Consider the following 12859-nt stretch of genomic DNA (forward strand, 5'->3'; position numbering starts at 1 on the left):
TACCAACAAGGCCTTACACTGGTGGAATCACGCTAGGGACGAATACTACGACGAGACATGCGGATACCTGCGATATCCCGCATGGCACGTATTCAGACAGATCATTGAAGACCAGTTCCGAACCGATGCGGAAGTAGAACTCAAATTACAGGAGTTCAAGCGTATCCGCCAAAACACGTACAAATCGGCAAAGGAATTTTTCCGTGACTTTGAACGACTAGCAAAAGAGTCCGGAAAGCGCCACAACGAAGAATACATGATCGAAATACTCAAACCAGCAATCCGCAAGAACGTAAAAACTGCAATACACGCTACTGGGACGGCGTTGCCACGCACCTACGCAGAATGGAAGTTCCGAGTAGAACAAATGGACTACAACTACTGCGTGGGATTGGCAGAGGATGCAGGCAGAAGTCAAGGAGCACAGGGTCAGCAGAACAAGGGAACGGGAAAAGCTGGAAGCTCCGGGAATTCCCAGGGCGATAAGAAGACAGGAACAGGCACCACGTACGGGGGTCAAGGACAACCGATGGAAATAGATCGACTACGGAAGGAAGGACGATGCTTCCGCTGTGGTCACAAGGGTCATCGGAAGCAAGACAACAAGTGCCCCAAGGACGAGAGTACGTGGCTCGTCAAGCACCAGCCCAAGTTCTCGCGAGCCCAGATTCGCGCCATGTATCAACAAGTACTGAAGGATGAAGAAGGGGAAGCCTCCACGTCAAAGGTCGAGGAAGTAAAAGACGAGCCGGCGGCATAAGCGACAAATGCGTGTCGGCAAAGGACACAATTTCATTTAGTGGTACGTCACAGAACCCCGCTGGTCGGACTAATATACTGCATGTAGTACCTCGAGGCAATGACAAAATTTTCACGTCATCACAAAATGAAATTACCAAGTCGCATATAAGAAAGGACGGTGTACAGGGGATTTCCACCGTGCTCGAAGAAGAACCCCACTCAAGCTCCTTGGCCACCGGTGCGAAAGCACAAGCGGCGCATGCTGCGCAAGGCGGCGGGAAACACGGGATCAAAGTCAACATCGCTCCGTGGCGGGTAGGTACCGGCGCAGAAAACGGAGGAAGAGCGGCTGAGCTAGTAGTGGGCGAAGGCGCCTCCAGGCGGGAGAGGAACGATGCAGGGCCTCGCCCGAAGGTGGAACGTACACACCTGCCCTATGCGGCCAACTACCCCAACACGGCGGAGCCGCAAAAGGGAACGCGAATCCCCATCAAGAAAACCGCTGCCCCGCAAACAATAGTCAAGACGACCGGGGACATTATTCATCCTCCCCCAATCACGGTGCGTCTTCCCCCTTCGTCACTAACACATAATGGCACCGGGGGCTCGTGTTCCCCAGTGGGCGGGTCGGTGGGACCATTATGTGCATCCCATACTTGTAATAAAAAGAACGTTTCAATCGAAGAAGTACCTGATGAGGAAGACGATTACAGTTATCAACAAAGCCTCAAACCACGAGGGGAAGACCCGGTGACACACACCGAGGAGTACCCCGAGGACTATGAGGTAACGGAACTAGAAGAAGAATATTACGAAGACAAATGGGACAAGGGATGGATGAAACCCCATAGCGCCGAATGGGTAAGAAGAAAGATGCGACAGGAGAAAACCATGGAAGGAAAAATCGCTACCCTCCGGATGTGGGTGCACCCCAGACGTCTAATCGAAGTAGATGAGGATCTAGTACTAGACCTCATCGGGTTCCCCGAGGAGACCTACAGGCAACGAGAGATGTGTTTACAAAACATGGAAGATCTCCGCGCACCACCACAATACATTCGAGGAGGAAAAGGGAGGAGTGTCAACGTCCGCGTGCAACTAGAAACCCTGGACACCGGCCAAGTACGGGCTGTTGACGCTCTAGTCGACAGCGGATGCACAGGAAGTTGCATCAACCGAACCTTCGTACAGGAACACCACATGAACACTGTAAAACTGCCCAAAGCACAGGCGGTGTACAATGCGGACGGTAGCAGAAACAAGGGAGGGGATATCACCGAAATAGTGGAGGTACGCATGACCATCAGAGATCACCACGAGAAAATCAACTTAGCAGTCGTGGACCTAGGAAACGTACCGTTGTTCCTAGGGCACGACTGGCTTAAGCGGCATAACCCCATCGTTGACTGGAAAACAGGGACAGTAACCTTAGCCCGATGTTCCTGCCGCAAGATACCCTTCCTTCTCCCTGACGAAGACCCCGAACAATCCTGGGGAACGGAAGTAGAAGAGGGAGACACCATTCTCATAATAGACTTCGAAGAGGCCCTTCATGTACGAGCCATGGGAAGCAAAGCAAACGAGCTGGCCGCCAAAGCAAACCAAGCCAAAGAGGCGAAAACGTTCGAAGAAATAGTACCGGAACAGTACCGGGAATTCCGAGACATATTCGCAAAAGAAAACTTTGACGAACTACCACCTCATAAACCTTGGGACCACGCTATCGAACTTACCCCAAACGCTCAGGCTAGTCTAGACTGCAAAGTCTATCCTCTCAATCCGGCCGAGCAAGAGGAGCTGGATAAATTTCTTGACGAAAATCTGGAATCAGGGAGGATTAGACCCTCTAAATCACCCATGGCCTCCCCGTTCTTCTTCGTCAAGAAAAAGGACGGAAAGCTTAGACCCGTACAAGATTATCGAAAGCTGAATGAAATGACCATCAAAAATCGGTATCCTCTTCCACTTATCGGAGAATTGATGGATCAACTCAAAGACGCCAAGTACTTCACAAAGTTGGACGTACGATGGGGATATAACAATGTGCGGATCAAAGATGGAGACGAATGGAAGGCAGCTTTCAGAACCAACCGGGGGCTATTCGAACCCATGGTGATGTTCTTCGGACTCACCAACTCCCCAGCAACCTTCCAATGGATGATGAACGACTTGTTCAAGGAACAGATCGCAAGGGGGGATGTCACAGTATACCTAGACGACATCCTTATCTGTACCAAGGACGAAGACAGACATCGCGAGGTTGTTCGGGAGGTCCTATCCATCCTCAGGGCCAACAACTTATTCCTCAAAGCGGAAAAATGCGAATTCGAGGTATTAGAAACCGAATACCTCGGGGTAATCATTAGTCAAGGATCAATTTGCATGGACCCCGTCAAAGTCAAAGGAATAACAGAATGGCCCCAGCCGACAAAGAAACGGGAACTACAATCGTTCCTGGGTTTCACCAACTTTTATCGAAGGTTCATACGTGACTACAGCAAACACGTACGACCATTGACCCAGCTTACGGGCAAAGCGGAATGGAAGTGGGGAGCGTCCCAGGAGAACGCGTTTCAAGAGATCAAGAGGAAGCTAGCCAAGGAGGTGGTATTAGCTATACCAAATCGAACAGGAAAATACCGCGTAGAAGCGGATGCAAGCGAAGGAGCGATAGGAGCGGTCTTATCCCAGGAACAAGAAGGAAAGTGGAGACCCGTAGCATTCTTGTCCAAAGCCCTCATGGTAACGGAACGAAACTACGAAATATACGACAAGGAACTGCTGGCCATCATGCTAGCCCTGGAAGACTGGAGACACTACCTCATGGGGGCATACCAGGATTTCGAAATCTGGACAGACCATCAAAACCTCCAGTATTTCTGAAAGCCTCAAAAACTCAACCGTCGCCAAGCTCGGTGGGTAACGGAGCTCGCGGAATACCACTTCACTCTCCACCACAAGCCGGGAACAGCGAACAAAAAGGCAGACCTGTTATCCCGGAGGGCAGATCACGACCAAGGAAGTGATGACAACACCGAAGTAGTGGTCCTAAAACCGGAGATGTTCCGAGCACTCCTAATGCCCAGTGAAGAGGAGGTTCATAAAAAGATACGAGCAGCGTTGCGCGACGTGACCAGATGGGACAAAGGAATAGAAGCGTCGCTTCATCACCCCAGAGGGGTCACACAACAAGAAGGCCTGATGTATTATGATGGACGGTTATATGTGCCCCGAGACGCCAAACTACGGGGAGAACTCATAGCCATCCATCATGATCACATTACCGCCAGACACCCAGGAATCGAAAAGACCAAGGAACTAGTCCAACGAGATTACTGGTGGCCGAAGCTGAAGCAGGATGTGGAAAAATACGTGAAAGGATGTGAGGCATGCCAACGGACAAAGACGAGCACTCAGAGGAAGCGAGCGCCCTTACACCCTCACATTGTACCCTCTCGACCATGGGAACACATTACGGTCGACATGATAGGCGAACTACCGGATTCAAATGGGTATAACGCCATCCTTATGATAGTCGACCGTTTTTCCAAAGAGGTAATCCCAGTACCATGCTCCACCGAGCTAACCTCTGCGGGATGGGCCAAAATCCTCAGGGACCATGTGTGGGCCAAACATGGCATGCCGCAAAAGGTAATTTCGGATAGGGGACCTCAATTCGTATCCAAATTTATGAAGGAATTATACGACATATTGCATATCCAAGGGAACCCGTCCATGGCCTATCACCCGCAAACCGATGGACAAACGGAACGAGCCAATCAAGAGATTGAAAAATATCTTCGGATATTCATCAATCATAGGCAGAATGACTGGAGCGAATGGCTGCCACTTGCAGCCTTCCAGCATAACAACCGGAAACACTCCGCCACCGGATACTCCCCGTTCGAAATCAACCATGGACAAAAACCACATCTCGTTCCACTCACGATCAAGGAAGGAACCAACCCAGCTGCCAGGGAATTCATAGCGGACATACAAAAAATACATGAACAGACAACAAAGGCATTGGAGAAGGCGGCGGAAACCATGAAGCGACAATATGACAAGCATCAACGAGCGGCGATAGAGTACCAACCAGGAGACAAAGTATGGTTAGACTCTACAAACCTATCTCTCCCTCGACCAATGAAGAAACTAGGGGACAAGCGCGTAGGGCCCTTCGAAGTAATTTCCAAACATGGCGCTTCCGCATACAAATTACGACTTCCTCCCGCATGGAAAATTCATGACCGCTTCAATGAAAATCTCCTTACTCCATACCGACCGCCGGAGTTCCCAATCCAAATACAGCCATCACCTCCACCACCCGACCTTATAGATGGACAGGAACAATACGAAGTAGAGGAAATCGTAGACAGAAGAGAAAGAGCAAGAGGAAGAGGAAGAAGGCGCGGCACTGGAATCGAATACCTCGTCAAGTGGAAAGGATACCCCAGGGAGGAAAACTCTTGGGTAGATGAACAGGACCTAGACAACGCAAGAGACGCAATCGAGGATTTCGAACAAGTCTCATTCATCACTCGACCTCCTGCGGAGTGGTGGGAAAACGAAGACGAATCTGATTCCTGGTCCGAACAGGAATCGGTAACTGAATCGGAAACCGACCACCCATTGGTTCAGGCAATTCAAGAATACCTGATAAAACCAAACGCACCCTCTTTCGTAGGAGCCCACCTTCCGAAACCAAGCTATTGTGCAGTCGGGACAACTGCCTTAACAGGGGGGTAATATTACGATTTCACGATTTATTTTATCTTATCGCCTTCATCGTAATCCTGCTATGCTAATTTTCTGGACTTGATCGCATTCACCATGCGGGTATCGTGTGTTTAACGCACCGTTGCGGACACCTGTAGTATATTTAGCACGACCCAAACTGTATTTAAGTAGCTCGACTGCAGGTCTTAAACCTCAGTCTCGAACTAAAGTTAATTCACCCGATAACTTAGTCTGAACTCACTCTCGCTCAACTAAGCGATAGCTCCCTTAACGCAAACCTGCGGACAACATAAAGCGCCTGACCGAAGTGCGAGTCACGCTTAGTTGTTTGATCTTGTTTGTTGTATCGGTCGCTAACATGGAGCTGCATTTGTGAACTTTGAACTGTGAAATATGCAACTTATGTTGGTTGGTAACCGTATTTCTGCTTCCACCGTCAGCTGGTTAGGACTAACGTACGATGGATATTTGTCGCTGTCAATGTAGTACATTGATACCTATCTGAGTTTATTTTCAGGCCTACACCGCATGCTACAGAGATTGTAGTAGAACTCACCAGACTGCTGCTATTCGGCATTACCATATTTCCTCCACCTCAGGACCCATAGAGGATATCACATGGCATTTATGCAACTTTAAATTAAGCTGTCAGCTGCTTTTTGAAGTCCAGAATTGCATGACAAAGGAGAACTCGCCAGGAACAGTGGAACTTCTATACGAGCCCAGGCTTGCAGCTCGACGTCATGAACTCTGACATGTCCGTTTCTCGGTCCGAAGGCATTTATAATGGCTGGCACATCGTGGGTCTAGTAAGCCGTCGAATTTATATAGAGGACCCCCCCGCGGAGTCCAAATTCGTTGCAAAAGATGCGTCATCACCCAGAGTTAATTGATCTAAAGCACAAAACATGGAAAATGAGATCCCTGTGATAGCAGGGAAAAGTTGAGATGTTTTACAGAGAGAAGCACTAAATTGAGAGATTTGAGCAAGTGATAAGAAGGAGGAACAAACGAAGTACCACTTTGGATGTCACCGGATCCCGGAATGCCGGATGGCGTCTTCGTTTTTCCCTTCCACCACTGCTACGTGACTTGTTCGACTCTCTGCTAGCTGCATCGGACATCAAGCTTCACAGAATGCCTACTTGTCATCTTTTCTCGTTGCTGAAACAAGTACAGGCAGTGGTACACATCTCACACAATGTAAATAAGGAGACTATGATCTTAGAGGCACACAATATTCTGATGTTGGTTTAATTAAGTCCTACATCTTTGTGGTAGGACTCACCTCGTTCTGGAGCCTCTCGTGTAGCGCTTTGAACATCTGCAAAGATTTCAGCATCCACTGTGAATCTCTCGTTGGTTCATCTTATAAAATGAAATCAAACGCAGATCCTGACTTCGACTATTTTACTAGGGACAAATTAGCACTGTGACAAGGTACAGTATAAACAGGGACGAGCTTTAGACTACAGGGTAAGAAGTTTCGTATTCTATTTATTTACATAGATCCTCAATGCCGAGAATCATGATATCGGTACTACAGCATTCCGGGTCTGCTATGTAAGCTCCCAAACTTGAACCCCATGCGAGAATCAACCTGTCTCTCAGCGAAATACAGGGAGACTATTAAAGGAATCAACGGTGAGCGGTCGTTATGTGATCAAATGAAAGGCGACTTACTCACAGTGGATGTAACCAGTGCCGCTTGGACCTTTCCCCATACCACCGGAAGTGACGGTTATGCAGGTAAACCTTTCCTTTGTGCGTTTCCTCCTCCCATCTCATCCTTCTTTGACAGTGACTTTGATGATTAGAGATCGATTCTGAGTTCATCCTTTTCGTGGGTGTTCACAGAATGGTGAGTGAGGGTGCATTTCATTTCAATCTTTGTTCATTTACGGTGTTGCATTATTCGGCTCTTACCACGATGCAGAGAATATTCTCATTTGCAAGCCCTTCTTTCCGGTATCGAGGCCCCGCGGCGAGCGAAATCTCTCCCTCATATCTTGGCTACTTCTTTCGACCCATTGCCAATTCTGCACTTGTCATTCACCAACCCAGTACACGACACTACCCATACCTCAGTACTCTAGACCAACAAGCATTCATCGATGGAGCTTTTCATACTGCACGAAGAGCAGGGATCGACAGGGGAACAGATGCTGGTGTCTGTGATATCGAGTTTTGACTCAAGACAATGTATCGTCTTCAGAGCATTGACAGCAAAAAAAGGCAATCCAAATATCTTTTGACCACATCCAGCTTACTCACGGTCTGGATACACTCGGGACGTTGAAGGATTAGTTCGGGACATTTGAAAAGGCAACTTGGGGATGTTCATTGGATGAAGTTCAGGACATTTGGGGGGGGGCGAGGTTCGGGACGTTTGAAATGGGGGCATCGGGACGTTTGGGGGGTAGGGTTTGGGACATTTGAAAAGGGGACATCGGGACATTCATGGGATGAGGTTCAGGACATTGGAGGGAAATGGTGGGGACATTCGGAGGTGGGGTTTGGGACGTTGGAGGATTAGTTCAGGACATTTGAAAAGGGGCCAGATTCAGGACGTTTGGGGGGGTTGGCTTCAGGACGTTTGTGGACAGGGTTCCAGACATTGGAAGGTACAAGGTCAGGAACTTTTGAGGATGGACTTCACTGGACAAAGTTGGAGGGGGGGAGATGACTTGCGATGAATTATTAGTTCTAGAATTGGTTCATACACAACATTTCAAGTTCTGACATGCTACTCAGTGACTGCCAGGTCCAGACTTCTGGGTGTGAGGTACTAGGACCCTAGAACTATGTGCTTCAAAGCTTCAGTGAGCCTACCAGACATTGAACAAATGTGACATATGGTTCAAAGGTAAGTATAAGAAATGGCCTCAACTTCCAATTCTTCACATAAGCCCATATAAAAAGGATGGTAAACATCTTTGCATCTTTTCTCCATGAAACTGTTATTCCAAAATAGATGCCCCAAACTCCCACTCTCAAATGCCTTCAATTTTCAACCTCAAATTTCCGATTTCTACATTGAATATGTCCTCAGCTCTTCTTCTATAGAAACGTCCCCATCCTCAAACGTCCCAAGCATTTCCCTCCAACATCCAGAACCCCCACCCCCCAAACGTCCTGACCAGTTCCCTCCAATGTCCCGAACCTCATCCTATGAATGTCCCAAATCCCACCCCCTAAACGTCCTGAACCCTATCCCCCAAACGTCCCAAACCCCGCCTCCCCAAATGTCCTGAACTAATCCTCCAATGTCCCGAACCTCATCCCATAAACGTCCCCAAGTTGCTTTTCAAATGTCCCAAATCCCACCCATAAACGTCCCGATGCCCCCATTTCAAACGTCCCGAACTTCATCCCATGAACGTCCCCAAGTTACCTTTTCAAACGTCCTGAACTAATCCTTCAATATCCCGAACCCTACCCCCAAACGTCCCCACCATTTCCCTCCAATGTCCCGAACCTCATCCCATAAACGTCCCCAAGTTGCTTTTCAAACGTCCCAAAGCGGATGACAGAATTGCACGGGAACGGGTTAAGCCGGCGGGTCCGGAGCAAGTGGCTGTGTTCGGAGAACAGACCAGGTGCGAGGACGTCGGAAATTCAAAGTACGCACACCCTGTCACGATCGACATCAATCGCATCGCGATCATTTCACATCTCGTATCTTCTCCTAGATCCTGCCCCTGGACGACACAGGCCCTGATTGAAAGCTCTCCATAGGAATTCCATATTACAGCCAGACGTTCAAACTTGAAGAACCTGATGAATTGACGTATCTTACAAGCCGCGAGTTCAGAAAGCGCCGCGGCTCGCGTCGAATCACAGGAATATTTGCATATATCCCCCTGTTTCCTGGAGGCGCTTGATCCCTGTTGCACGAAAGAGCGTTTGAATCAAGATTCCGAAGTAGGCAGTGTTAGTATTACAGGAAGGCGACAGAAGGATCCAAAGTGATAGATAGACACGTTTCGTAGGAGATAGCGAAGGGACTAGTACTGCAGTTTGGCGGGCAGAGATGACAGATAATTGATACATCAGACCCAACTAGAACTGGTAGCATATAAAATAAGGCAAGAGAGAGAACAAAGCGATTAAACCCGGAATTTCACGGCGTTGTCGGAAGAGCTAATCGCATCAGCGTTGGAAGACGAGCCGTTACTGTCCAGCTTGAAATAGTCCAGAATTTTCCATGGCTCTGAAGAAGATACGAGTTGTCGATAGCGATGCGGGCCGCAAAGTTGGACTTCACGTGTACATTGTTGCGTCAGAGACATCTACAATGTAAGTCACGAGTTGTAGATACTGTGCGGAGTGAGGCAGCATAGTTTTTGGACATACGCGGCACAATCGCGTTGCGGGGATATTGATTGACAATCATCGAAACACAGTCGGCATGCGTGTGGATGGCCGTACCCACGCGTACCACATATGTACTGGGAGAACGTGAGCACGAGAATATGAATGAAGGCGAATGCAGGCCTACCTGACCAAGCAGGGTCGACACGAACTATACTGCCATCTAAATGGCAAGGCTGTGAAAGACATCGGGAAAGTGCTGAAGATTGCTTATAGAAAGCAACACGGAGCGGTAAGGAAGAGTTCCTTGATGGCTCTGAGAAACTAGACCTGGTAGAGGTTTGGGGATACGCAACTCCCAGCAGGCGCCAGCCAGATTTGAATTTACAACAAAAGGCCACTCTACATACCTGGATCTTAGGGGCATCCTGGTGCATCCATACTCCGCGTCAAGAGAGAATGCATGGCGGAGATAGTTTGTATTGAATCCTGGAACAGAATAACGTCATTCAGACAAGTGATATGTGAATATTTCTCTCAGAAAGACACGAGCCAATTAACGCTCGACGGAGAACTGTTATAAGTGGGACGTCACCTTGATCCCTGCCGCCTCGAAAAAAAGACGGGGGATTTTGTCTGTCAATGCTGCGGGAGAAATAGACACTATCGCCGAGTGTTAGAGGCAATATTTCAAGGTGGCCGTGATGCTGGGAGCGGTGTATTGACCAGAAATCAGACAACAGGTCCCACTAGGCGTGCTGTGGCAATGGCACTGTGGTGGCCGTCGATCGAGCAAGACCCTGGGAAAATTGGTTGCGGAAATAGCCGGAAACTCTTGTCCATTTCTGTTTCGTTCATCGGACTTCATCTATTTCTACTAGGGTTATGTAACGTTCAGCCTCAACCTTGTACTGCCCGCCACACGTTCGTCTTTCTCAGTGAAACCCAATTCTCCTCTAAACAACTTCCCGAGTCACCAATAGCCCAAGACCAGGCCTTATCAGTGTAATGTCACCTTCCCTCAGGATTCCTCGTCATCGACCACGGAGAGGAGATACTGCCATCGTCGTCACTCAGTGTTCACGCATCATGGGCGACACATGCTTGGAGCGGGATACCATTCATTTCTGTTCCTAGTCTTACACTCCTCGACCAGCGCGGCGGGACTTAGACGGCACCGCCTACGTGCTCTTTCTTTCCTTCGCCATCACTGCCTATCTTCTATTCTTTCTTATCCAGGGTCTCTGGACCTGTCTCCTCCTTGACGTACCCAAATCCCATTCACGTCTCAAGTCCGACCCCCGAGCGCGGAGGTTTGGAAGATGGAGAGAGGATGCTGGGCACGCTTACCTGTATCCCTCTATAGACCATAAGTTTCTTTCTGAGCCCGGCGCCGCTGTATATGACCTTGCCTATAGGCGGGAATTTTGGCGGCTTGGGCTCAAAGTTATTCATCGACAAGATTCGCATCATTTATCTTACTATCTTCGATTCCGAGGTCGCCCTTCCCATGTTCTCATTCTTTGTTAATTCAGAGGATCCCAGCCTGTCCTGCATTTACCCCACACCCCGCTACTCGTTATACAGAACGATGAACCGTAAGCCGGGTTATGCGGACTTTTGGTGCTTTCAGAAGATTGAGGAGATCTCAGAATGCCTACAACGAGTCGGTCCAAGACCAAGTCCGATGCTTCTTTTCTCATTCACAAACCCAACATAGACCACCAATCTGTATTCAAACGGCTGTATCCTGCTCAATACCACTTTTCTTTGTTCTCCCATCACTGCTCCTACGGGCCCGTTCCTGCAACATGCATCATCTTTGGACAATCTTTTTTTATACAGTTCCACTCTCCAATTGCAACAAAGAGTAACGAATCAGCGTGCGCATACTTATACACTTTGAGGCACTTGCCGAATTCGCTCAGATGCGATGCTTCGAGTGAGAAGAATGCGCGCTTTGGTTCGACGGCATGACATTCATGAATAGTTGACTATAACTAGACTATATAACTATGAAAAGGTGATAGAATAACGGGCCTCTAAAAGAGGAGAGAAAGGGGAGAGCCCAACAGGCGGTCGCGGTTGGGAACTATGGTCAGCTAGATCGCGCCCAAGCTCCGGATTCAGGTGTCGCGTCGTGAATGGCATTCGGGTGGTAATCCAAGGTCGCGTTCAGCGCGCCATCATCTAACACGTATCCCCCGAGATCGTACGCGATGAACGCGTCGGTTTCTGCCTGAACAGTGTCCGACGAGGAAGGAGGAAGAGAAGCGAACGGCGTGAAGTCCGCATCGTTGGAAGACGCAGACGCGTTCATAGTGTGAGAGGACGCGGTAGGTGGCCGATAGATGTTGAACACAGGGACGTGATCGACGAGGAGAGCCCCGCAGCTGCACTCCTGTGTCTTGGGCGTCTAGCCGGAACGCATTACTTTAGTGTTCCTCGTAACATGGGGGGCAGAGGGGTACCTTTTGAACGTATGCCACACAAGAATTGGCCGGGCAGTGGTGGACGACGAGGGACATGAAGTCGGCATGGGCGTGCATGCCATGGCCGCAAACGCAGCGCAACTCTGGCTAGGAGGTTATGAGCGAGTGCATAAGATAAGAGGCAGTGAAGCTTATGCACCTGGTCTAGAGTAAAGCTGGTGAAGCGCGAACACAAGCAAAATACATTGCCAGCGTGTCCAATGCATTGTGGCCTCACTAGAGACGGGAGTGCGTAAGACATCAAGAGCGAGCTATAGAGCAGAGGAGGAGAGGAGATGGAGGTTGGGGCTGTTTTCTACGCGTCTATATACAATAGTCGAGAGTAAGTGGGAGGAATCTGCCAGATGCAGTGAAGCTCAGAGGTTGACGTACCGTAATGGTTGGCCAATCCTAGTGTTTTCCGCTTCGAGGACATAACAATAAGGCCTCTTAGCGGTCTGCTGATGACTCTGTATAAGATGAGCATAGCTATGAGAGGCACTGTTCGAACTCGGGCTCAGGTTATTGATGCCTCATGGCCTACGGTCTATGATTAGCTCTCAGGCTGTCGTCGAATGCCCCGTTTTCCGTTG

The 12859-nt window shown here is 49.0% G+C and overlaps 2 protein-coding genes across 2 annotated transcripts; both read right to left on the reverse strand.

Annotated features, from left to right (window-relative positions):
• Positions 1-9648: 9648 nt before the first annotated feature.
• Positions 9649-10120, reverse strand: EV420DRAFT_849037 (uncharacterized protein). Its single transcript, XM_060483699.1, has 2 exons — positions 9983-10120; positions 9649-9932 (listed from the first exon to the last, which is right to left on the reverse strand). Exons 1-2 carry the CDS (start codon positions 10042-10044, stop codon positions 9764-9766), a joined length of 231 nt encoding a protein of 76 aa, XP_060326363.1. The 5' UTR covers positions 10045-10120; the 3' UTR covers positions 9649-9763.
• A 1712-nt stretch (positions 10121-11832) lies between these two features.
• Positions 11833-12852, reverse strand: EV420DRAFT_849179 (uncharacterized protein). Its single transcript, XM_060483700.1, has 4 exons — positions 12660-12852; positions 12427-12590; positions 12267-12374; positions 11833-12211 (listed from the first exon to the last, which is right to left on the reverse strand). The coding sequence occupies exons 2-4, from the start codon at positions 12526-12528 to the stop codon at positions 11894-11896; spliced, it is 528 nt and encodes a 175-aa protein (XP_060326364.1). The 5' UTR covers positions 12529-12590; positions 12660-12852; the 3' UTR covers positions 11833-11893.
• Between the last annotated feature and the right edge of the window lie 7 nt (positions 12853-12859).

This window comes from Desarmillaria tabescens (assembly GCF_030435595.1).
Source record: "Desarmillaria tabescens strain CCBAS 213 chromosome Unknown EV420scaffold_42, whole genome shotgun sequence".
Lineage (NCBI taxonomy): Eukaryota > Fungi > Basidiomycota > Agaricomycetes > Agaricales > Physalacriaceae > Desarmillaria > Desarmillaria tabescens.

Bases quoted from the DNA above. Each gene is read 5' to 3' on its own strand.
- EV420DRAFT_849037 (XM_060483699.1), bottom strand. From the start codon at position 10,044: ATGTCTTTCACAGCCTTGCCATTTAGATGGCAGTATAGTTCGTGTCGA. The intron at 9,933-9,982 runs GTAGGCCTGCAT...ACGTTCTCCCAG, and splicing joins TGTCGACCCTGCTTGGTCAG to TACATATGTGGTACGCGTGG.
- EV420DRAFT_849179 (XM_060483700.1), bottom strand. From the start codon at position 12,528: ATGTCTTACGCACTCCCGTCTCTAGTGAGGCCACAATGCATTGGACAC. The intron at 12,375-12,426 runs GTGCATAAGCTT...ATAACCTCCTAG, and splicing joins CCAGCTTTACTCTAGACCAG to CCAGAGTTGCGCTGCGTTTG. The intron at 12,212-12,266 runs GTACCCCTCTGC...CGTTCCGGCTAG, and splicing joins GTGTGGCATACGTTCAAAAG to ACGCCCAAGACACAGGAGTG.